General features: G+C 37.3%; 1 protein-coding gene across 1 annotated transcript in view; it reads left to right on the top strand.

Moving 5' to 3' along the window:
• ADCY2 (adenylate cyclase 2) overlaps positions 1 to 27,035 on the top strand; it is a 207,547-nt gene that overhangs the window by 41,293 nt on the left and 139,219 nt on the right. The window contains exon 3 of the mRNA XM_030446098.1: positions 24,603 to 24,761. Coding sequence (XP_030301958.1) covers positions 24,603 to 24,761 — 159 coding nt within the window. The remainder of the gene's footprint in view (positions 1 to 24,602; positions 24,762 to 27,035) is intronic.

Below are 27,035 nucleotides of genomic sequence, written 5' to 3'. Positions count from 1 at the left end.
AGGTTAATTTTTACAACAGTTTAAGTCTACCAGCAGTAGTATTAGTAATTATGTAATTTGGGCTGTTGCGGAATCCCAGTACCCAGCACTTCATGAATTAATGCCGCAAGCAGAGGCTATGGTGGGAACTTGTGGAACAGGAGCAGGGACTGCTTCATGTGGTTTCCCCCTCTGTTTCTCCAGGCAAGTATAATGTAGTGAAATGAGGCAACCAGGTGCCACTAATTGCCAGGCAGTGAGCATGAGCTTGTGTTAAGCCCACCTGTGCCTGATTAGTGCGGGCCCCCACTGCGCATGAGCAGGACCAGGGGGCCAATAAAAGGTGAGTCCTGAAGCACAGGCTCAGCTCACTCCTGAGCAAGCCAGCAGAGAGGTTAGTTGCTCTTGGAGCAACAGCACTGATCCAGGCTGGTCAGCCCTGAGGGTTTTAGGCTCAGAGCACTATTCTTGAGTTTCTGCTGGAACACCTGGTTGGGCCTTGGAGCATTGTACCCTAAGAGGTTCGTCTTGCAACATATAATCTGCCTGCTTCTCCCACCTTTGCAATTGTAATATCTTCCCTGCTACTCTGGGCCTTGGTGATGGGTGAAGTGAAGCCATCTTTTGTGCACCTGTGACTGAAAATGTTACATTCAGGGCAGCTGCAGGGAGGGGGCTGTGAGATGCCCCAGCCTCTCAACCCCATTTACTGCATATGCCCCACCCCTCATTTGGAGGGCTGCTCATAAAGTTATAAAAGAAGCCAAGCACAATCACACTTCCTCACTCCAGCTTTTTCCCCTTCTTGTTCTTTGTCTCACTCCTGACCACCACCTGAGGATTAGGACCAGAAAAGACCAAGACAACAATAAGACCACCACTGTGGTATCTGAGGCTAATGATATCTTTTCTTTCTCTCTCTCTCTCTCTCACACACACACACAGACTCCCTTGCACGCTCTCTGTCTCTCTGTTTCTCCTTTTCTTTTTAGCGTCTCTTTGACTTCATTCTGGGCTCACATGGGTAACAACTTCGTAAGTTTAAATGAGTAACACCACAATAAATTTTGGCCAATCCATTCATTTGTTATTAATAGTTAATCTGAGGGAAATGCTTTAAGTTCTGGGGAGATTGCTGTTCTGAGATTGTTGTTTTGCACTTTTTGCCAGTTTTGTCTCTTCTTTAAGGTCAGGATTTTGAATAAAGTATTATTTGTTGAAACCTCCTGAGGGTGTTTGTGATCCATGCAGAGAATCAAAACCAACCTTCCCTAAGACCATGAAACTCGGACAGGACAGTTGTCCAAAGCTCTTTTGAGTTTACTGTCCCTGTTTCAGACAAATGGCTGGCCATTGCCATGTTGCCCAACTATTTCTTCCAGGGTCTTTGTTGTTGGTCTTCTTGAGCAATAAGGTGGCTTCAGAGAAAGGCACAGAGAGGGTAAGCAAGCCAGTCTTTATATCATTTAGGCCTAAGAGACTGGATCTGATTTACTCTGTGGAGCACCTTGTAAACCTGATACCCATGGTTGAATCCTGGCTGAATGGCATGTTTTGATGAGACCTGGATTGGTAGCCTTCTTTTTGCGATGCCATTTCCTTTGGAAGGAAGTCCAGATACATGGGGAAAGAGCGAGGTGCAGCGTCCTATACCAGGAGCAATGGATTTATTTTTCCAGGCCGGGTGTAAAGGCTCTGGATGCACAACTTTCCCACCCAGCATAGTGGCTTTCATACAGAGGTACCCTGTGTGTACTGAGTAGCTGTTTTTCCAGGTGGTCTTCTTGAACTCTGTCTTCAGATTTGATGTTGTAAATTGAGATGTCACTTTCAGAAGTAGGAGATACTGCTTTCCTTGGTGGAAAAAACCTGATGTTTTTCAAAACATTTGCAATGTTGGGGAGAAAGATAAAAGGTGGTAGAAAAAAAAGCTGTAGGATTTTTTTAAAGGTAAAGAAGTAAAGAGAGTAAAAGGCAAATTTAGAAAGAGGAGAGAATGCATGTATTTTTAATTTGTGTTTTAGGATTTCAGTAAAACAGCAACAGAATCTAGCATCAGACAATCCTAGCTTTCACCTCAAAGAATAAATTACAGGCCTTGGTGACTGCAGAAAGAGAACTAGGACAAAGCAGGGTGTAATCTGCATGTGAGTAAACCACAAATAGGGGAAAGTAGTCTCTTTCTGTCTGAAGCAAAGCCAATCTGACAATTTTGTTTGTTTGGTCTTTGTTTAGTTTTATTTTTTGTTTGGTTTGTTTTATCTTTTTTTTTTTTTTTTTTTTGACTGCTTGAGAAGCAGTACAGCAATAAATGATAAAAATTATCTTTGGTTTGGCAGCAGAAAGATTTGTGTGACATTGCTGAGCCTGAAGATGCAAGGACACTTTGGTAATGCTCTTGGGAAAGGACAGTTTGGGAAGTAATCAGGATGTGCAAAAAGGACTTGGTCTTTTGATAAGGAAAAACACTAGCCAAAAACCCCTGACAACTCAGCCATTTTCCCTTCTAAATCAAGTTTCATTCTCTTCCAGAGGTCTTTTTTGAAGGCCTGGCTTACTAAGCATACTAGTACAGCTGTACTGCCGCACAAGGAAAATTGTTTGTTGAATGGATGAAAAGCCCTATTTTATTCCATACTCTGTCATTGCTCAACCACTTGCTGCCATTGCCTTGTTCATCCTTTCCCAACTTTCATAAATTAGTGCTAAACAAATAGCATTGCATCCAAAAAAGATGATGGTGGCATGCAGCATGTTTAACCAAACTCTACAGCAGTTAGTGATTTGTCTTGACTTCATAAGTAAATCAATGCACAGTTTTTCTTTACTGTCATAAGCTGAGGGTAAGGCATTATCTCAGGAGTAGAAGTAAGAGGAATGTTTGAATCAGGAGGAATTTGTTCTTGGCAGAGATGTTCTTCCAGAGCTTTCTGGAAGAATAACAAACTCCAAATTCTGCATCTTAGTTCCTTATTTTTGGAAGACAGACATAGAATCATAGAATCATAGAATCATAGAATCCTAGGGGTTGGAAGGGACCTCGAAAGATCATCTAGTCCAACCCCCCCTGCCAGAGCAGGGCCACCTAGAGTACATCGCGCAGGAACGTGTCCAAGCGGGTTTTGAATGTCTCCAGTGAAGGAGACTCCACAACCTCCCTGGGCAGCCTGTTCCAGGGCTCTGTCACCCTTACAGTAAAAAAATTTTTTCGAATATTCAACTTGAACCTCCTATGCTCCAATTTACACCCATTACCCCTTGTCCTATCACTGGTAATCACTGAGAAAAGGATAGCAATCTGAAAAGAAAACATTGATAGAATTTTGCATTGTATTAACTCTTTTTTTTGGTGAAAGTTACAGTAACATTTCATTAACATGTGCATCATGAGTTAAAATCAGTATTACAGAAGTGCATTTGTACTTGGATAGGAAACAGACACATGTTTTAGCATGGGGCTACTGCAGTACCTTGACAACTATGTTAAGAAAGCATTTCACTGGTCTTACAAAACTTGATTCTTCTTGCTTATCAGTGGTAGCAGGCAGCTGCTCTGGCATCAATAATGCAAGCATTCATGGAGTCAGTAGAAATGAGGAAAAGAATCAGATTGTCCAGAGGATCCTTTTAATTCCAGTGAGAACTGGGTCTTCTTTCAGTAATACAGACACTCTGTAATATTCTTGCCGCTCTCATAAGATGGCATTTTTGGAGGTTGTCCACCAGCTTTCCTTACTTACATTACTGTAGGGGAATGCTATGAAAGGGAACTGAGGGCTCAGGGGAGGGAGTTTTATACTGTTGTTGCTGAAATGTAAATACTCCTCTGAACTAGCAGAGTTTGGGAAGCTGCTGCTGTGATTTCCACTGAGGAGTGAAGATGACTGTGTTCAAGAAGTCAAATGGTGACCCTCAAGACCCTTTTGCTCCCCTCCTCCTCCCCTCCTCCTCTGTTTGCATCTCAAGGCTCTTTATCTCCCAAGGAATCCTATCTTGTAGTTTGTGTGATGGGGGTCACAAAATCCAACCACAGGTTTTAACAGTGGATCTGTATTATTTAGGGTTGCCAGACTTTTTGAGCAGAGAAATGTGTCAGAGAGAAGACAAATAGACTGGAAATGCTGTTGCAGTGTCTTCTTGTCACTGTTCCCATTTTCATCTGGGAACGATTGGTGAATGGGTTCATGGAGAAAGACAAGAAAAAGATGTTTGGATTTTGTTGAGCAGTAAAACCAGTCAATTCAAGGACAAATTTCTGACAGCAAGGGCACTGTAACTCCTGCCTTAAACCTTTGAAGAAGTAAGATACTGGGAAATTATTCAAATGAGAATGGGAAAGAAACCATCGTATGTGCAACTGGTAATAAATCATGATGTGGAGTTTCTCTGGAAGTACTTTTAATTGTGCCGACTGACCTGGCATTCTGAGACGAGTATATTTGTTTGTCCTTGTTTCAAAAATCTAAAAATAAACAAATAAAGAAATAAAGATTGAGCAGGGTGTAAGGGAAAGAATTTTGAAGTGATGTCTTACCACTGGGTTTGTAGGGAATTTTAGCTACTTTTTCAACTTTACAGTAATTCTTCAGATATGAAAGCAAATTTTCCTCCAAGTATTAAGAATATAAAGTGAAAATCTACAGATTAAAGTACTACTCTTATGTGATTGCAAAGTTCTGGTAAAAAAAGTTAGACCCACATAGTGGAAAATTAAAAGAAAAATCATTTTAATAAAAGCAGAATCTATGCTTTCGGCTTTTCTTTGACACATATGCTAGGATTTCAAAAGAATTACATTGAATGGAGACATGAGTCAAGATTTAAAGTTGGCAGTACAAATCAAAAAGCTATTTACTATCTCTGTTAAAAATGGTGACCATTGATTTACACATTTAATAAAAGGAAAATAACTAACACATCAATTTGTAGCTAAGGAAATGGCCTAAAATCTGAGACCATTTTCTGGTGGTACATTAATTATTATTTTTCCATAACCTCCCCAGAGGATGGAATTAATGATAGATCAGAAGATGTGAAATGTTTTATTTCTAAGGTCAGTGGACCTACTTATTTGTGTAGGAGAAGTACTTTAAGCAGATGATTTTATTTTCTCTGAGGGAAGCCTTAAAAGGAACAATTCCATTAAAAAAAAAAAACAAACAGCAAACTTTTACATTATTTTTGTAGCTGTTATGTATGCAATCAAACAGACTTAGTTTTGTAAACAATGGAACTTTTATTTGGAATTTAATTTCCTTATTTACTTAGATCAAAAGGAAAAATTGAAAGTTAGTTTGACTTCTGCTTGCTTTAATGGATCATTTCAGAGTTTCTGAACACAGGTCACGTTGATAGGGTATTTCACCTTGGAAAGACAAAGAGATTTCTTCTAAGCTTATTTCTGCAGCTTTAGTTGGCACTTGTCATAATTACTGACCTAGAGGAATGAGATGTGGCTTTGCCATTGTGGAATATATACTCAGCTAATGCTTTGCTTTGCTTAGCAAACCATAGCTTAGCTTTACTTAACTTTGATGTACTACCTGTATGTATTTCTGCTTTGTGTATATCTGTAGTACAGGCTTTAAGACATGGAATTACTTATCTGGGATCAAGATGAGCCAGCAGGAGGAGCTTTGTGTTACAAAATAAGAACGAGTACATCTGAAGCCCCTGAACCTCCATGGGTCAGACTTTGTGCATAGATTTCCACCTGCCCAGCACTCCTTCATTTTATGCATTACCAGTTACTCAAAAGTGGAGAAGTGGAATGTTCCAAAGTTCTGGGTTTTATTATTTTTTAATTTTGTTCTGTGGTGCTATATATATATATAGCAATATTTACTACCTTTTTCTAGCCGTGTGATGAAATTATTATCGTTCTTTGTTTCCTATTTCTGGCCTTACTGAAAGACTTTGTGTCCTGTTTAAATTTCTTTTCCACTCTTTTAGTGCATGCAGAGGTATGTGTGTTGTAGCATATTTAAAAGACACACGTTTTTTCGTGTGATAAACAAGTCTCCTGCTTAGTGCTGACAGCTGTATAACTCTGATAGGTTTGTGTGGGAAAGCACTCAAGAACATTTAGCTGGCTTACTTAGAAATAAAGTCAAATATTAGCAGAGCTATATACTCTTGTAAATATTATTTATATAATAAAAATTATTTATAGAGGAAATCAATTATATATAAATGATGCCAGAAGACTCTTCATTAATTTTTTTTTTGTAACAAGCAGCAAGCTAACAGTAACCAAAACTCAGAAGATGCACCATGTAGCAGAGTGGGTTTGAGGAAGTGTAGGAAGTACAAGGGGCATCCATGGCAAGGGGTGGACTGTGGAGTGCCCTCCTGTGCTGGATGCTGTGGGGTCCAGACAGCTCTGAAACCAGTATGAGCACCCACCCATCATGTGCCAGCCCCAGCAGCACACAACCTCTGGAGTGGCAGGCAGGGAGATGCTCCTGGGGAAACAACAGGAGGGAGATGCTGCTAAAGGCACATGTAGGTAGAGGTTTCCTCCTGAAAGGAGGCACTCTGCCCAAATTGGGCAGCCTTCTGCAGGCACTGCAGCTGAGTGACCCATGCTGGAGCATGGACACCTCCAAGGGACAGTGGCTATGGGTGGCTCATGTTGGGGCAGTGCTGGCTTAGCTATTGGTGGTGTTTTTGTTCTCCAGTCATCAAACCATCATTCAGAAGTTGGCATTAGATGGAAGTGAAGTAAATAAAATCTCACCAGATGGGACCACTTTGCCTGCAAGAAAAAGTATGAAAGAAGAACTCATAAACCTAGAGAGTTTGTGTCTAGCACACTGCCATTGAAAGCACATATTTCTCTTTGCATTTACTGTGCCATAATCTAGTAACTTTACAGCTATTTAGCAGTTACCAGCTTCCCTCTTCCTTTTTCTGCAAATTATTTCTCTTTTTGGCTTCACTCTCCCAGTTTGTCGTTTTGTTTTTAAGACAGAGTTAACTGTTTCTAGCATCCACCTATGTGCTGCCATCAGTCATCGAAATCCCCAATTCCCTCAAAACACAAAGCAGTGAGTGAAAATGGCAAAGACTTGGTGTCATCATAGCAGAAGGGAAGCACCAAGCAATAGGGATGCTTGGCTTCTTTGGAGAATTGGGATGTTGTCTGTCACTGTAATTATTTTTTTATGACAATAGCAGGCATTTTGGGAATAGAGAGCAGTGTTTTTACACTGAATAGCATATTCCTTCCTACTCTTACACTGAAAATGCAGAGGAATTTCTTTATACATCAGATATTGTATTCAGGCTAAAATTAGATATTTTAGCACTCTTTATAAAAGGAGGATCCTGATTATTTATTAGTACTCAGAACCTGTGTCTATTGCTAGCAAGACTGAATATACTGAACCTTTGAACTGTGGCAGTAGATGCTGATAAAGCATTGTAGGTAGCTGCTTAAAAGATGTAAAACTTACCAGTTCTCCATCTAAAGCTTCCACCTGTGATTAGATATGCAGAGCTCTATCAGCTAACTTTAAGATATTTTTCTGCAAAAAATGGAATATTGAAAGACAGATGAAACATTGACTTTATTAGCTACCTGAGTACTGCAGCAGTTGCCTGGATCAAGGCGGAGAGCTGGAAGCATTTCCAGCTCTATGGGCTGCCTGTCAGGCTTTGTATTAGAAATGGTACTGATCCTTCTCAATCTCTGGGCAGATCATCGGTGATACTTTTGGTTAGGCAAACCTTGAATGCTTGGTTCAGTAACGTTTCCAAACAGAAATGGGAAGAAGTGTGAGGAGAGATGATAGAAAATAAAGCATACTGAAAATGATTGGTTCTGCAGAAACTGTTTTATTTTTTCCAGTACCTAATCCTATGTATGTGAACAAATCTGTGGGCCTAAGGGTAAAAGTAGGGGAGAAAGATAAGTGGATTTAAGAAAAAAACCCATACTGTATTGCAAAAGAAATGCATTCTTGTTAAGATTACAATGCTAGCTAATGCATACTGTGATTTCTCATTATTTTAGACAAATAACATAATTTTTTTCCCATCTGATAACATTTTCACTTAAATTTTTTCACCTCTACTCCTCTACTTTTTGGCATTGTGAAATTTTAGAGACTTATGCTTCTGCTAGCTTCCATTTCATCTTAATTATGATTTCTCCAAGATTTTTTTTAGGTGTTGCCCAGCTACCAGAATTACTTGAAAGAGCATACTAAAATATGCAAAGTCAATAAAACAGAAATGAATATGTTTAGAAGTTTTAGTTTGACTGCCTGAAACTAAATCTGTTCCTAATTTATCAAACTGGATTGTGGTCTCATACTGTTTATATCAATTATAACTCCCCTGTTACTATATAACAGTATAACCAGCTAAGTGAGAATTTAATTAAGCTCGTACTCTTTGTTTTCAACAAGATTTTCTGTTTTGCCATTTGTGTAAGAGTAAATTATGGTATAAAAAGAATTAGTATTTTGTGAACAGTGGCAAATATGGCATCTAAAATTTCTGGCTATCATTTTGTGATAAGTCAAGCTTGTAAAACAGCTTGACTATAGAGTTTAAAAGGGCATGAGAGATTTGGCTTTCATGCATGATAATGGAAGGGGACTTCCACTTTATCTTCCTCCCCCAACTCCCTGCGTTATGTAGTCTGTACAGCAGCAACAGAAAAATGGTACCTTTTTTTTCCCTTTAAGTGGGATGTCTGCTTTTCTTTTTTTGTTTTCTTGTGTCTTTCAAAATTATTTGTATTTGATAAAGATATACCAACTCCAGAGGGTGTAGTTTTTGTATCTTTACAGAAAAAAAAATTCTCATGCAAAAAAATGTCCTTAAACTTACAAAGAGGAAGGAATTCACTAGAAAAAAGTACATTGTTTCTATAATTTTACATGACAGCCAGGGAAAGATAATGTATTCCAGTAATATTGATAGAAGTGAAATGAATCAGCAAATTTAATCCCTGAGGCCATGAATCTACAGGATGAAAGCTTAAGCAAAAACCACACACAGGTCTCTAGTAATATCGCTGGACATTGTACTGTTAGGATTTGTTGCCAGGAGTCAGGAGAATTTTTTGGGGTGTAGTAGAGAATGTGTTTTCTCATACGAAGATATGAATGAAAATGCCATGATCTCAAAAAGAAGCATTTGCATGGTTTTTATATACAGTAAAAATGTCTCAGGAATAAAAATTATGTCTGTGGTAAAAAGAAAATTATAATTGGAATAATAATAATTTCACCTAGAAATAAATGAGGTGATAAATGATCTTTTTTCCTCTGCTTCAGTACAGTGATGACAAATATTGCCTGCCTTGCAAATGTAGTTATCTGTCTCTTGTGAGAGCTGTTTTTTAGAGAAGCGATGACTGTAAAAGGTGCCACTGAAGGCCCCACTTTCTGTAGTGATCTGTTTTTAAATGTAATGCTGTCATCTTTAATTCATTATTCTTTCCATTTGTAGCTAAAACTTTCACTAATCTATTCCTTTAGGAAAAAGCTGCTCACAGAGGTGGACTAGGTACAAAATAATGCTGAGATTTGTCCATTAGTACCCAAGGTGTAAAAAATTACAACTCCGAGCTGTGGAGCTCAGTTTCAGATTTCTCCTGTCATATTGGCAAAATAATTACAGTGTCTGTACGATGTATATAATTAGCTGTTGTCATGGGAGTTCAGAAGTACTTTTATGAACATTTAGAAGAATGAGTATTGGAACTCTGAAGCCTTGTGATACCTAATTTTCTCTCTGTTTCCTCTTCATGCTAAGTACTGATATACCTCTTTCAGATGCTGTTAGAGTTTACTGGCATACATTGGCTTATTCCAGGCATCAAGGGTTAATGATATTTGTTTAGCCTGTCTGTGACTCCTCAGAGCTTACTGATTGCTAAATCATGTTGCTGACATAGCTGTGCTGCACCACAAGATAGTAGCACCTGTAGAATTTTGAGATATGTAACTATCACCAGATCTGAACATCCTGTGTTTCAGAATTAGTTGCTCTTTGTCACCTACTTGGCATTTTGGTGAAGGTATATTGCTTTCTTTAGCATAAGTGGATAAAGTTATGAATTATGATTCCCGATGCAAGGAAATGGATGAAATATACTGAATTGTCTTTGAGGAGGCTCTAAGATTGCTGGAATACTCTTGGAGATAAAGCCATTGCTCATATATTTCTGAAGTCATTGATCTGTGCTTATGATCAGAAGACATCTCTTCCATATAAACTCTTGCTGACCCAGTTTTCAAGAATTTTGTCTAGCGTGTAATATATTTTTACAGTTTCTGGAGCTGTACCTAACATTCAGAGTGTGACTAGGTATCTCATTATTGAGGATTACCGCTTTGTCATGAAGATTATTTACTAACTACCTACACATCACCTGTAAAACAGTCCAGGATAAAATAATTGTTAAATAACTGATTTGTTTTCAGCATTGGAAAATAGAAAGCTACACGGCAGCAAATGTAGGATACAACAAGTGAAGGCTGTTTACACTTAGGTTTAGTTATCCTTAGACCAGCTCCAAAGCTTCTCTGGTTCTGTCTGGTGGTTTGCAGCATCCATCTAATCATAGAGCTGGGCATCATGTTCTCTAGCACAGGAAACCTCTTCTTACGCAAACTCTCCATTTTTATTAATGGAACAGAAATCTGATCTGGATGTGTACGTTTTCTTTACACTCAGTCTGACCTGTGGTTCTGTTCAGGTTTACATCATCCTAATATTTTTCTCTTTTCTTCCCTGGATACAGCCATTCCTAGGTCTGATGGAAGAGATAGTTATTAAGTCCCCTTTCCCTGGACTGTTGAAAGACCCCGTGCTGTGTTACATTATTCACCTACAAACTGCCAGCCTAATGTGAGGTGAAACACTCTCCTTCACTGGTCAGGGCAGTGTTAATGTTCCACAGGGAATCTTTTCAGTCTTTGAATCTTATGTTGTATGTTATAGCTGTAGCCTGTCAGTCTTGCTTATGCAGTCATTTCAGTGGAATTAATACCTGTGGCATAGTGGCTCAGATCAGACATGGTGAAAATCAGCTACTTTTCTATGTCTGACTTTTAATCTGCCACTGCAGTAGTGAGAGACTATTGGATAGAAGCCAAAATGTATGCCATTTATGCCAAGTAGTTTCCTCTTTTTTTTTTTTTTTTTTTTTTTTTTTTCCTTTTCTTTTCTTTCTTTTTTCCATCTGAGAAAGAACAAACCAAAACAGGGAACATTTCCACCTGACCTAATGAAATTTGCTTTATGCTGGGTGTTGTAAGGTTTCTCTGTATCACTGGCCAGGCAGCCAAATCCAGTCAGGAAGAAGGAATGAGGTAGCTAAATTTCTGCAATATACATTGGCAAAGATTTGTTGGTGATGGTAGAGCATTAGACCTTTGGTTATGCTACCTGGTAAAGAAATGTACGATGCAGAAATAATGTTTAACTAAACTTCAGATTATTTCTCTGGTTTATTTAAGAATTTTTCTGGTTTATTCAAGCAGCCAGGCCTTTGAATTAACTGCAAGACAAGATTTTTTCACTTTAGCTTTCACAGAGGTGGTGTGAAGCTGCTTCTGAAGTGCAGGACTTTTTTTTTTTTTTTTTTTTTTTTGGTACCACTTCATAAGGTCAGCAGTGTCTTTAGATTTGACATAGAGTAGTTCATCAGTCTCCTCAGAAATGTATTGAAAATATTATCTTATGGAGGTATTCTTCTTCTACAAACCATGCCTGGTTTCCATTGATATTTCTAGTATGATCCAGAAACATTTATTAGGAAGTAGTATTTAGTCATATCTGTTAATGTGGTTGTCTCTGTGTTTCCATTTATTTCTGTGCATGTGAACCATGACATAGCAAAAAAATTAGAGAAGATCTCTATTGTAATAACTGTGAAGAGTACATTTATATTTCTTGCTTATGTTGGAGTGTCAATTTAGCCATTGCACTCCCAATTCTGGAAATTCTTTATTTAGGCTGAATGTGGCCATTTATTTTTAACATTTTGTGACTTTTCTAATTTTGGCAGTTGTTTTCTTCCAGTTGTAGCTACTAAGATTATGAACATAACTGGATTTGGGGTTCGAACTTTGACAGTGATTCAAGATTGGGTATGTTAAAAAAGAGATGAAAAGTATTCCTCTAATTTGGGGGGGGCTATCTTGTTCCTTTCACTTGCTAAATTGAACATCATTATTGATGATACAAATGTAATTTCCTAATATAAAAGAAAATATTAAAGAACAGACAATAGTTCAGCTTTTATGTTCTATTTCTCTGTTTAAATCTTTAATTAATGCATCACTCTATTAAAGCACATATAGTTTGATAGACAACAATAAATTAATTCAAGATTTGTGCCCATTATGTGAAGTAATCTGGGTTTTGCCTTTCTTTGGAACCAACAGGAGGCTTGACTGGATGACCTCCAGAGGTCCCTTCCAATCTAAATTGCTCTATGATTATATTAAGTGGAGAAACTAGCCAAAAATGTCATCGCTTAATTCAGAGGAATTTTCTTGTGCTGCGTGTGGTATATACAGTGTCTAGATACATTTCACAGTAAAAAGGTGCTATTCTGATGCCTGGAAACTTCTGACAAGTTTTCAGGGGTTCTGAGTACAGTGTTATTTCCTTTGGGTACCCAATCTTCCACACAAATTGTTCCACTGAAAACTTTTGAGGAGGAAAAGCTTTGCGGTGTGAAAGGAGTGAAAAAGGAGGTGTGAAATAAAATATCACAATCTTTTCAGCAAGTAATGACTGGAAGCTTCTGTGAAATACCATGTAAATTAGTTATTGAATTCTTTTAATAGTTGCAGTGCAGTGATACATGAAACACCCTGACTTTTAAAACAGAGTGGAATAATTTTCTCTCTATGTTCATCCTACTGGGATTAATTTAATCTACTACATTTCACTCTTCCTATACCTGTATAATCAATCCCTATAATTAGAACATAGCTGTGATTAAGAGTTACACATGAAGTCATATCACTAGTCCATGAGTATCTGGGCCTACATTATTCATTAAATCAATAAAACATTATAAAATAATTACAATATTTAAACTATGAAGAACTCTATGTTGAAAATCAGGATTATTAACAATATTAAAATTGCCAAGCCTAAAGATATGCTGTACTACTGGTCTCTATTTCAAAATTGCTTTAACTTTTACATAATATTGTTTTAAATACAGATGCTATATTAACGTAATATCAGTTTATAATTAATTACTTTTATACTGACCAGAATTATCAGTAGGATTATTTTTTTCATTTCCATAACAAAGAGTGTGTGTGTGAAATTCACCTGAGAATTTCACAATAACAAAGACCTTGTGTGTATTATCATTTCCACATTGCTATACTCACAATCCTAAAAGAAATCCATAAAAATCTCTGGATAACAAAACACAGCTGCATTTTGAAAATAAGGTTTGGATTTAGAGAAAAAAACATTGTGAAAATACTGAGAAAAATGTTTGACCTTGAACAGTACACAGAAAGGCAATGAGAAGTTTTAAATGATTGTGCTAAAGGTGAATCTGCTTGGCTATGAGGTTAAATTCAAGTCTTGAAACTGGAGAGAAATTATATGAAATCATTTTATCTTTTCTTGTTTCAGTCTTTGTGTAACAGAGGGCAAATTTCTTACTGACCTTCTCATGTGAAGCCCTATCTGTTATCAAAACAGGTCAAACTTCTGAGAATCGCCATGAAATTACTTAACACACATCACTTTCTTGAATTGCAGTTGGAATTAAAACCCTATAAGAGAACGAACTGCTTCAATCTGTATTCCATGAATCTAACAGGGGATTAGTGTTCCTAAAAATGTCTGTTTGTAAAATGAGGCAGTGGGAAATAAACCCTCTCTCTATTTCTGTTTGGCTTGGGGGAGTGCTAAGGGTAAAATACATTCCATTTTAATGTCAAAAGTTGAAAAGAGATGAGAATGATGATGACTATTACTGTTGTTGTTGCTACTACTAGATTTCATACATGTGTCCTCTTCTACATTAATGTGCAAACTTTGCATCTCACATCTGTGCCCTTTGTCTTGCCAGGAGGTTTGTTTGGAGTGAAAGGGAAAAGAAAACTTGGGCTGTCCCTTTCACAACAGCAGGTACTTTATTCTTTATTCTGGAAGCTGTACCCAGGTTGCTAGCACTGTTCTTCCTCAGGGTTAACGTAAAGGTGGTAGTCTTAGTGACCACCAAAATGGGACCACTTTGTGAAGCTGGAAATCACTATGTGGCTTTCAAAAGTTGAGGTGGAAGACAATGCTGTGTAAAGGATATCGGGATGAGTTCCCACGCACAAAGAATTATTGACAGGATTTGTAGATGCTTGCATGCATTGACTCTAGTGGCAAAGAAAAAAACAAAGTAGGAGAGAGAGAGAGAGAGAAAAAAGGGAAAGGGAAAACTCTGCCTAGTGGTTAGCTGGGAGAAGAAGCAGACAAGCATCTTTCCCTGAGTGTCCTCTCTAATTGAGTGGGTGGCCTTCCCTTTAGGCCTACATGGGTTTTTTTCAGGACCTGCTCAGACACCCAGATGATTGTTCTTCATGTGATGCTGTTAGTGCTGACCTGAAGCAAGTTTATGTCAGGGGCAGCTGCTGCACTTTCCTTGGATGTTAATAAGGGTGCTTATTATTGGGTCCCCTAATGCAAACCAAAGACCAGAATGAAGAGAGAAAAAAGAGAAAAAAAAGAGGTGACACCCACATCAGTGGCAGACCTTTCTTATGAGAACATACCACAGCAACACTGGGCAATCTCTGAGCAGTACAAAAGGCTGCCGTCCCAAAGATGCTGTGCAACAACTGAAGTAGTAATTTCATTGTGTATTAAGGTCTTTCGGAATGTATTAGCCTGTGATCTAGAAACCTTTGGGAAAGGCAGGTGTTGCAAGTGGATAAAGAAAGAGTTTTGTGCTAGAAAGTTTTTCTTAGCCTCATGACAATTGAATTCTATGGATTTTTTCTTGGTTTGCACCTTCAAAGTTTAGATTGTCTTAACATGGTTTTGTCTTCTGACATCATATACTTCTAGGTATGTTGTTTCTATGATTAATAAAATTTTCCAAGGAGGTGTTATGTCCCATTCTGGCAGCTCTCCTAAAGAAAGTCTTTCTCCTTCTTTCCATTGTTAGCACTCTGTACACAGTCACAGTGTTTCATGGCAGTAATTGAGAAGCTCCTTTCCTTGGCAATTTCTTCTGTTTCTTCTCTGGTTTGCCTGAAAATATATGCTTAAGAAAAAACAATTTCCTAAAAAACATCCATTCAGGTTATTAGGTTTCTGTAATTGGAGTCATACTATTCAGTTGTTTCAATTTACCAGGGCTTTCCTTTGCAGCAGGTTTTGTCTTGAGGTGCTAAATGATACCATTGATCTAGGTGCTAGTGATCTGTGCAAAGGAAATTCAAGCTTCCTTTGTTCAAGCTCTTCTCTGTTCTCATTTTTTCTAATTTTTTTCACAGACCTTTTCTGCTTTTTCAGGATAAGGTCAGGGAGAGCCATGCCCTCCTTCCCTGGGAAGCTGCTGGGTTACTGAGTACAGTACCCTAATTGCTCTCTGAAACTCATGCACCACAGCACACAGAGAGGCAGTTTGCTGAGCTGTGATACATTTTTGCTTCTCACCTTGATCCCTCTTTTTGCCTTCTTCACTTTCTGTGATAACCACAAACACAGATTTCCAGTGCTTCTTAATGTGTTATTAAGGCTGCTCTAATGGGTGCAAAATTCCCTTGGGTCAGTATGTCAGAGACATAGTTTTATCAGGGCTTAGACTTCCTCACGGTTTTGGGTGGTTCTTGCAGTAATGCCCATGGCTACATTAGGAAGAACAATGCCAGAAAGCTGAGCGAGGGGATCCTTCCCCACTACTGACACCAAATCTGGAGTGCTGGGCCCAGTCCTGGAGTCCCCAGTAGAAGAGAGACATAGATTTACTGAAGAAAGTCCAGTGAAGAGCCTCAAAGATGACTGAGGGACTGGAACATTTTCCATTTGAAGAAAGGCTGAGAGCTGCAGCTGAAGAGAAGACTTAAGGGAGGTGTTATTGACATGGGATTTGGTTGGGTTTTTTTGAGATGGGGAGAAAATAATTGTATAAGCTATTCAAGAAATGTGCACACAATAGATTCACACAATGTCGTTGTGGTGCTTGATTCTCTTTCTTTTCCTAATGATTGCAGCCCTTTTATTTTCCTTTTCAACCACTGCTATAATTTGTTTTTTCAAAGAGCTGTTCACAGAGACTCCTGTGACTTTTTCTGAGGTTGCAGTAATGAAAGTGAAGCCTGCTTTTTTTAATTGTTCAGTTAAAGTTGTTTTCTCCATTCTTTATATTTTGTATTTATCGTATTGGATTTAATCTGCAATTTTCTGTCCCATTCATTCTAGTGTGAGGCACTTCTGCAATTTCTTCTGTGTGCTATTCTTTTTAATACTCTGAATAATATTAAAAACCTATCAAATCTTTCCACATCACTGTTCCATTCCTCTTTATGAAACATTTCAAAAGACATTGAACAAATTCTCTGAGTACAACACAGTCACTTAATTGTAAAATTTGACCATTATTTGCTGTTTTTTCACTTCCTATTTTTATCTTTAACCTATCCAATTTACCTCTAATTCTCTGGAACTGTCCCAGTGTCTGGAAGTTTACTGAAAATTAACATAATAATCCGGAACTTTTAAGCTGGTTGAACATAGTTTATTGGATCTGCTATTTAAAAATATCTCAACATTAGTGTTTGTCTCTATATAAACTCATGAGCTAATATTTTGGAACAGAAAACTACTGATTTTTTTTTTTACAGTAAAGTAAATGTATTATTAATTTTTCCCTTTGAAGGGAACAGGCATTTTATTTGATGGTTCTACTTTTCCTTTATTATAATAGTTTTACATTATCTTTTTATAGTTGATCAAATTCACTGTTAGACTTCTTTCCTGCCTAACATACAGAAAAACCTCCTTGGATTTCCTGAAATGCAGTGTTTAATCTTCTGCCTTTACTAGCTTGTTACAATTCTGATTTAAACTAATTGCTGTCATTGCTCATATTTCCCATGTATAGGCAAGCATGCATATTTTAACATTGACTTTCACACTCTTTCTAGGTTAGGCTTTTATGCTATTTATACTTCTTTCACAGCTGTGTATGTTTCTTAATTTTTAGGGCAACTTTGAAATTTGTTTCAATATATGTTCTTATTAGACTCTTCAAATTCAGGTTCAAATGCTTGAGTGTTGTAAAATACCCTTCTTAAAAATCTGAGTAAAATTATTTTTTATTTTATTGCTTTGGACTTCAGTCTGTTTACATATACAGTATAATAATTTGAATCTCTTTTAATTTTCCATCTTTAAAGGGAGCTTATGAAATCTGTGTAGTTCAAACCCCTGCCATGGGCAGGGACACTTCCCACTAGACCAGGATGCTCAGAGCCCCATCCAACCTGGCCTTGAACATTTCCAGCAATGGGGCATCTACAACTTCTCTGAGCAACCTGTGACAGTGTCTCACCACCATCACACTGAAGACTTTCCCTCTTCCAATGTAAAGCCATCACCCCTCAACCTGTCACTACATGCTTCTGTAAGAAGTCCCTCCCCAGCTTTCCTATAGGTCCTTTCAGATACTGGAAAGCTGCTATAAGGTTTCCCTGGAGCCTTCTCTTCTCCAGGCTGAACAATCCCAACTCCATCAGTCTGTCTTCATTGGAGAGATGCTCCAGCCCTCTGATCATCTTCATGGTCCTCCCCCTCTGGACTTACTCCAACAGGTCCATGTCCACCTTCTTATGTTTGGGTTCCCATAACTGGAGAAAGTACTTTTTAAATTTAATTGCAGTTTTCTTTACAACTGTGTGGTATTGTTCTGAAGGGAGTGAAGCATAGTCTTAGCCAGAGTTAAATATGTCTGATTTTACTTTTATGGTGGCATGGGAAGACAATGCTTTGGGATTTTGGCTTTATGGTTTTAACATCATGCTCTAATCCCTTTCTCACTGTCCCTAGATAAAAAAACCAACCAAACAAAAAACCAACCAAACAAAAAAAACCCCCAAAAGAACGCTAACTATGATGGTCAGGAATTATTACCGCTGTTCATGGGCAAAACAAAAGAGGGAAGAATAATAAAGATGAAGAATTTATTTTTTCATTCACTTGTCTGATCACTAAAAAACCCAAAGGTATATCTTACTGTCATCTAATACACTTAGAGACTGCAATCCCTGCAAGCATATGCCCTTCTTGGGCAATACAGTGCCTCATGCAGTTGCTTTCTGCTTGCAGGGACCTATCAGCATCATACCAGAACAAATCTCTCTTAGTTTCTTAGAACAAATCTCAGACTACTTAGGCTATACTGTGGTTGAAAAAAAAAAGATGGAAAGAGAAGAAATAAGTGAGGAAGAGAAGGATAGAACAAGCAGGCTTTATGGCGTGAACCAGAGTCTTTCTTTACCAAGTGAATTGAGGAATTATCTCAAAAGCTAGTAGAGATGGTGGTAGCTCAGTCCTTCTTTCTGTAGCAGAAAGGACCAAAAATTGTTATGGACCATTGGGTCTCTGCTGATGATCCATGGGTCACTCCTTCTACATCCTTTATCCCTGCTACTGAGCCCATTCAGTTAAAAAAAGAGATTTGGTGACATAGAAAGCAATCTCAGTAGACAGCATGCAATCAGAGTATATCTTGATTATTTCAAATGTGAATTTTTTTCTGGAGTCTTTTATATTGTTATCATATTAATCTGTGATTTAGCAGCACATTTGGATGTTCCTTATTGCACAGTTATTTTAAAATATCCATTTTCCTGCAGTCAACTTGCTTTTATTCTACCCTATTTTGCTAATGGTTGTGGTTAAATTTTTGGCAGAGTCTGTGATGACTTTTTTTCCTGATGACATTTAAACCCAGACCTCAGCACAAAAGGATTATTAGTTTGAGACTTCTTCATGATAAAGAACAAGGCATGATTTACAGACTTGTTTACTAACTCTGTAATAATTATTGGAAAAGAAAAGTTTATGTTTGGTAAAAATGCATGAAGTAATAATTTATTGTGGACATAATTTTATGGAGCAAATCACAAGCAAAGTCTTCCTTTTTGATTTCCTTCTTGGGGTTTATGATATACCTGACATTGAATAAACATTGATTTATATGAATTGAAACTTGCATTCCTGTATATTTTATCCTGTTGCCGCTGAAAGTTGAACTTTCCTCTCCCTTCCCTTCCAAGTTATGAGACCATCCCTTCCAACTGCATGGTTTGACAATGCTTTCTGTTCATAGTTTCCTTAGACTTTCAGTTCTTTTCCTTAATTATATTGCTTTATTTTAAAGTCAGTGAGGATACTGTCATACAGTTTTCCCTTTCCCATTCCCTTTCCCATCCCCTTAGTGCTATCAGAGAGTACATCCCTGCCCTATTTTTATTATTGGGCTATGGACAAGGTTGTCTATGAATTTGTTTAATCTTTTCTTGCACCTTCTGGTACATTGTGACCTCCAGTGCCAGCAAGCTCATGAAGGTCACTATCTGCTAGGTAAAAATTTACTTCTTTTTTATCTGTTTTGAATCAATCTTCTACTAGTTAAATTTAGTGCCCTTTTGTTCTAGTGATGCAGAGTTTAGTGAACAACAGTTCCACTTTCACCTCATCCAATGCTTTCATAATTTCGGCCTTTTTATAGACATCTCAGAGCAGAAGTTGATTTTAGTACTCATTGTAGTTTTTGTATTATGTGGGTAGCTTGTTTTGTTTTTTGGATACTGCCTGTCTTTTTGAAGTCTGAGTCTGAAGATTTGAGGTCTGGAATTCAGCAGAAGTAGAATGGCAAGAACCTTTACATATTTGCAATCTTTCCTCTGCCTACGCAAATTTTTAGCATGCAGTTACAGCTTGTATAAATATCCTTCTGTCACCTTAATGCATGCATTTTATTACACCATGAGTATATATTGTTTGTAACTATTTTGTAAGATTAGTAGGTCATGCCAATTTTGTTATGAAATCTGCTTGTGTAGGAGAACTGGGGTGTCCTCTTTTGTGTGATAACATATGCAGGCAACATTTGAAATCAGAAGCTATAATCTGTAGTGAAATGAGGCAACCAGGTGCCACTAATTGCCAGGGAGTGAGCATGAGCTTGTGTCAAGCCCACCTGTGCCTGATTAGGGAGGGCCCCCTGGTCCTGCTCATGTGCAGTGGGGGCCCACCCTAATCAGGCACGGGTGGGCTTAACAAAAGCTCATGCCCACTGCTTGGTAATTAGTGGCACCTGGTTGCCTCATTTCACTACAATAATCCAAGTGACTTCCAAGAGAAAATTCTTTAATTATGTGATGATTTTTTACTCCTTCATTCCATAAGGGGAAACTGGTCTTGAAAAACCTCTGAAAGTGATCCTGTAGTGGGTTGGCCTCCTTAGTGTGAACATTTGTAGCCCAGCAGTTTAATTATGAGAGCGGGGTCTTTTCTGGTTACAAAGTGAAAAACCAGCACTATTTTCCCAAGCTTTTAGCTGTCTTTACACTTATGTCTAAGAAGTTTTCTCTAAGAAACTACAGATATTTTATTAGCTGTAGCCTCATTACTGCTGTTTGTTCCCTAACTAAAACTGAAACGGCACATTTAGATTTGCATGCCTGCTTCAGGGCCAAGATGTCCTGCTCCTCAAGGGGAAATTCTGGTCAGAATAACATTGAGTGAATTGTACATAAGGCAAGCCAGTTATAATTAACCATTTAACACAGACAGTCTACTTGGGAAATTGTGTGTCATTGTTGGAATGTAATTTGTATAAAGTGAATGATTTGCATCATTTTGTACAGTTCTCAGTGGCAGCATCTCAAAAAGACAACATCACCTGTGATAATCTATAAAAAAGACAATTAAAAAGACAATTTTAATATATAAAATATGTTAAATTTTCTACTCCAGATACTCTTCAGAGTTAAGGCAATGCCCCTCAGTGTAGAAACTTGTGACACTAGGGAGATGAGATTTCTGAGAACAGCCATCAGGATAGCTGATGACTTCATCAGAAGCTGAAGTGGCCAATATATATGTGGGCGTGCTGGAACAAAAATGCCATAATTGAAAATACTCAGATTTGGCATGATTTAAAGAAGGAACTACTTCTCCATTGTGTACAGTCAAAATATTTCCAATTTGCAAGATGCATAAAGATGCCTTCCTATAGTTTTATGTTGTGTTCTGTGACAAGAATGAATGTTTGTGAGTAGTTGTGATCATCAGTATATCTCATGCCATGCTGTCATTATAACATTTGGTGTCCAAGTTTCTCTAAAGGCATCACTGCATCAATCTGTATTAGAACATTTGTTGCCCTTCTGAAAGGAGCTGCACAAAATCTGAAGAAAAATAGTCTGTTACATACCCATCTAGACAGCCTCAGGCTGGCAGCTCATCATCCTTTAAATCCCGGTGGAAGAAGCTGCTTTTACATAGTAGATGAAAATGTGGCACTGCTGAAGTGTGGGACAAAAGATACCCAGAGCAGAAGAGTCTTGTCTAACAAACAAGAATGATTGATAATAGTCCTGGATATTCCTCAATCAAAGTAGGAAAACCATATAGTTCTCTATAAGATGCTACAGACATGGGTATATGTATGGATAACATAAGCTCATCAAAAAAGTACCTGAGAATCAAATTCCTAGAGCTATCTAAATTGAGATGAGGACAAAAAGTGTGTTTCAACTAGACAGTGATTCAACTAGTCCCAGTGATGACTCACATCAAAGATTGCTTCCAACATAGTTTCAAAACAGTGACAGGCTTTGTGGTTACTGCAACAGGCTGCTCTTTAATAGAGTCCAAAACAGTGCACTGTAAATTAATCCTGTGTTGGTGACAGCTGGACACACCAAGTGTAGATATGCAGTGATGCACTTCAGCAGCTCTTGTAATAGGATAGTAGGGTCCTTCAGAGCTTGGTGTCACTACTTCTTAATGTTTGTATCAGCATTAGTTTGCTTATTCTTACAAAAAGATTATGAAAAGAGTCAAGGGCCACTGTCCATTCTGCAGACAGTAACTCAGTCTAGAAAGCCTGTCTCCTCTTTCCACCTGAAGAACCACCCTACTCAGAAGCCTTTGAGTATCATCTTCTATGGGATCAAACTTAAATACATCTACATTTTGAAATATGTTGAAAGGTCCTGACCCTCACATACTATATGTCTGCTATCAAGATGAAGGGTAGAGGCATCCTGAGTCACAGTGAAATTTTTTTAAAAAAAAGGAACCTCTGTGATAAATAGACGTCTCAGTTCCTTGGCTCAATAGACCATTCCTGGAAATAAGAGAAAAGGAGTGTGGCCAAGAGTCAAGAACCATTGACAGCAGTGATTCCTAAATGCATTTGCAATGTAAGTTTCTGTCTTAGCATGACTGATGCCTCTCCAGCTTTGAAACAGCATCCTTAGACCCAAATTTCAAATATAAGAACTGATGGGTCAACTTGGTATCAAACAGTTACAGTCCAGTTGAGACTTTGATGTTGAGGAGTGGAGAATTTGAGGTCTGAATGTGTAGTATCAAAAAGGGACTGAAACTTCCAAAAACTGTGTCTTTGCTGGTTGTGGAAGGTTGAAATCATCCATTTATTTAGACCAGGGAAAATAGTATAACTTAAAGAATGGATACTTGTTTACAGCAGTATAACAAATTTGGATCTGATAAAAGCACTGCAAAATATCAAAATCTTTTTTATGTTCTTAGTAGTCTGTTTTATATCAAAGTTGGAAAGCAACACATTGTCTCATATTATATAAGATATTACATATTATTGAACCAAAACTGAGTTTTAGTAAGTACTTTGCATGTGTCTCACTTGTAGGGTGGATCTCTTAGTGTGGCTATAAAGTCAGAAGTCAGACCATATTCAAGCACAGAAAATATACAAATTCTAATTTTTTGAAAACAAAAGATTTAGAGAAGGATCATTTTTATTTTCTAATGATGAAATTCTCACAAATATACACATACCATCTTCCCCCTACTCAATGAGAAATCTGAACTTAAAAGAAAAAACTTTTTTTTTTTTTTCATTAAGAGCCACTGGAATGGGAAGTAGCTGAAATCCTCCCAAGACTAGGCTCAAGGATTCTTCTTCAAACCAATTTTTTTAATTGGAAGCATGTCTTAGGCAGCTTATCTTACGTGCTGGTAAGGTATTTAGCCTCTGTCTTTCATTATGCCTCTATTAGAGGACCTTTTACATGCCATGTTGCTGCCTAGCTCATTATTCAGGTTTTACCCCTACCCTGAGACCTGATACTGTGAGAGAAGACAAGATTGTTTTAATATTATTTGTTCTCAACAAAATCACACTATCTATTTTTGACATTTTTATTAACTTTCAGAACTCTTGATTATCAACTGTTTTATTATTTTGTTGGTGCTCCAGGAATGGAAGCTAGGCTGACCAGTTCTTAATAACTGAGCCTTCACCACAAAGACACACACTGAGTGTTTCTGAGTGTTTTGACCATGGAATCATCACATGCAGATGTGAAGAAAGCAAACTGACAGTAAGAGAAGTGAGCAGCAAATTCCTATTGCTCATATCTGCTTGGTTGCTTTCTGAATTAAATAGTGTGTGTATACAGCTGTTAGATGGTGAATAGGCTTGTAAGTCAACAGAAAGTGATGGAAGGGCTTAAGTACAAATATGTTTATACACAAGCTGGAACATTTTTGGAATTGCCTACTTACTTATGTGTGCAAAATCCGTGTCACAAATCCAGTTACATTTTCTTAGGATTGTGGTGGAGTTTGGAACATATGCATACCCTCAATGTGTAATCTTTTGTGTATACAGTGAAAGAATCCCTTTTGCTGTTAAGGGTTGGGCTGTGCATTTGTAGAGTGTTCCATAAAGCTAGTGTGGATGCTGTTACTCTTTAAAAGAAGCTAACACTAAATTCTGCTTATGGGCTGTGATTATTTGAAGTTTTTTTCCATAATAAATGCTTTAATGGAATGTTTTAATAGTTTAATGGAATTTTACATATGTCACATAGATACACATGAAGTATAATCTCATGAAAGCAAAATGCTTGAATAACCTTGGGCTTTTTTGCATAATGTCATGTTACGTTAAATTGTGAATTTTTAGTGAATCAGGTATGAAGAAAATCTCTCTGCATTGAAATCTAGGCCCTTTGGAAGGGTTTAGCCAATTGTTTTGCAATGCAGTTCACAGTCAGAAACCACGTCCCATGAGACTTGCACTCTTAATGGTAAAAAGAGTGTTAATAAAATGTGAAAAGGTAAATTTGAAGTTAAGTTTGAAAAGTTTCAAGCTTTGTGTAGTTCTCAAACCATGGTGTAGTGTCTCAAAACTGTGTTTTTAAAATCAAATATAGTGTGAATTTTCCAACACTTTTTATAATGGATTCTTCCTAAATCAATTTTCTGCAGTGGCTAGCAGTAAGTTTTGTTTAAAAAACTGATGCCTAACTTTATTCTGAAGGCAATTCAAAATTTAATGCTAGCTTTTAAATGTTATTCCATTTATTTAACATGCTTTGTTTTGCTGTCTCTTGCAGGTATCATTTTTCTTGTTCATTATTTTTGTGGTGTACACCATGCTGCCCTTCAACATGAGGGATGCTATAGTTGCCAGCATCTTGACCTCTGCATCTCATACGATTGTGCTGAGCGTCTGTCTATCAGGTACAGATGTAAAGGAGCACTTGGTTTGGCAGGTAGGTGCTTTGTGGAATTAATTATTAACTGTGCACTGAACAGCCTGGTAAATGAGCCAGGAGTGCCTCAGTGGGTGCTTGGGAGTATGAAGTGATTTTTAAATTTCTGAATTGCTACAGACTTAATTCACTTTTTAAATAATGAGGGTGTCGGTGCTGTTATGTCTTGCTGAGTCATACACTGAAGTGGTAGAATCTACATTACCATTGTAAAAACTAATATTACTTGAGATGCAGCCATATTGTGGGAGATGCATTAGCACTCTGGTATGTAAACCAAATTGTTCCTTTCCTCACCTCATTAAAGCCTTTCAAGAGTAAGGGTTTTTCCCAGGTAATAATGTTACCCTTGATTCAAAAATGCTCTAGATTCATTAAATGAATACCCTGAGATCTGCTGCATTAAAGATCTGTTGTTAAGACCCTCTCGGAGTCTGTTACAGGGCTTGTCTGCTCAGCCATGTATAGGAATTTTAAAGCCTCCTCTTGGCCATGGTTGAAGGGTAGTGACAGGCTCCAAGCTCCATGATATTTAGGGAACTCACCAGTGTTTGCAGTTGAGTCTTGGCTTGTAACTCAACTTTGGTACTATACTACATGACATACTTTGGAGTAATAATAATAGTAATTTTTAAAAATCCAAATATTAGGAGTTGGTTTACTTTACTGTTTTGCAGAAGATCTCTTAAATGGTGAAATACGAGAGTTTTTGCTGTAGTACTGTGATGATCCCAGCTGTCATTGATAGACATTCGTATTGTTAGGAAAAATTCAGATTTCATTTTGAAAAGCAGATGCATGAGGGGTTTTTCAGTTATGTGATTTTAAGGAAACTGAATTATTTTAGCTTTTGCATCAAAATTACACTGAAGCTTAAAATGACATTTTTGTAAAAATCCAGTAGAACAAGAAAAATACTATTCTTCATACCATTTATTGTGACTAGCATGAAGAATGAAGCAAATAGTTTCTTCTTGAGCCTTATTTAAAAAAAAACTTTTCATTTTTAAAAAACATTGTGCCTCAAAGGATAACTTCAAAATTGCCATGATTTTACAAGTTGTTCAATTTATTTCGAGATATGTCTGCAGATCTGTTGTATGGATATGAGATTGAAGTCTCGTCAACAAAATATGTTCTAGGATTTAGATCTTTAAAGAAATTGGAAATGGTGAGATAAGTGGGTTTGTTTTTCTCTTGCTGGTTTGAGTTGTGCTTTTCGTGGAGGTTGCCAAGTTGAGCTGTATCTTAGGCAAAGACTGGGGTCATCTACAGTCAATGCAGTAGTTTTATAATTCAGTAATATAGTTATTGATAGCTGTAGTGGAATAAATCAGGGAAAATATTATTTGTGGATTTACATCAACCTATGGATTTTATTGTAGGCATAGATGTATTTCTATAACAGTATTAATGTTTGCCACTTCTTCCCTAAAAGAGTTTTCGGTTAAAGTTTCTGTTTCCAGAATTTATTTATTTTTCTGTATTTCTAAACTGTATTTCTCAACCATTAAAACTTGGTGTATTTAAAACAGTACTTCCAGAAAATGTTGTATTTTTAGACACATTATGACTCCAAAGTCAAAATTAAGAAGTCATGGGCTGTGACGTACAATTAGTGGCTTTCATTTCTTCTGTAATTTCCTGTTTCATTCAGAAAGTGTGGAGATCCTTGAGAAATTTGTAAATTCGTTAAGATTATTTAATTTCCAGGATGTTATTAATTTTCTAGTGTCTCTTTGAAAAATATATTAAATAATCTCAACAATTTGGCAGTTACTGGAAGCATTGAGTGCACTGTATTATGAATGTGTAAGGGACCTCATGCCATGATCACAGTGCATTTGTCCTCTGTGCACTTTTAGTTTACTATTGTTTATAGTTTGGATTGTAAGCAAAAAACTATTTGTGTTCCCTGCTTTTGTAAAATGAGACCACAAATAAAGGATGAGATTCATGATACCAATTAAACTAAAAAGAGAATTACCATTTGTCAATGATATACTTCAAACTGGTATAGGATAAGTGTGTTGTAACAACAACAAAAAGCTGGGGTATAGTTGTATAAAAGTACCATGCTGTTGAATTGGCTTTTTTGGGGGAAAAAACCCCAAAACCAAAACAACACAAAGCAATTAAATAATAATAGTTATATATATGTGTGCATGATATATATTGGTGAGGCCTGGACTGAAGCTACTTTGCAGAGCTTGGTCACTAAAACCTAAAGGCGAGGAACTACCAGTAGGCTGAAATTAGAAGGTCTGGGAAAGA

This window comes from Calypte anna, chromosome 2 (genome assembly GCF_003957555.1).
Source record: "Calypte anna isolate BGI_N300 chromosome 2, bCalAnn1_v1.p, whole genome shotgun sequence".
Lineage (NCBI taxonomy): Eukaryota > Metazoa > Chordata > Aves > Apodiformes > Trochilidae > Calypte > Calypte anna.
Note: the sequence above shows the minus strand (reverse complement) of the source record. Positions and strands in the feature narration are given on the sequence as shown.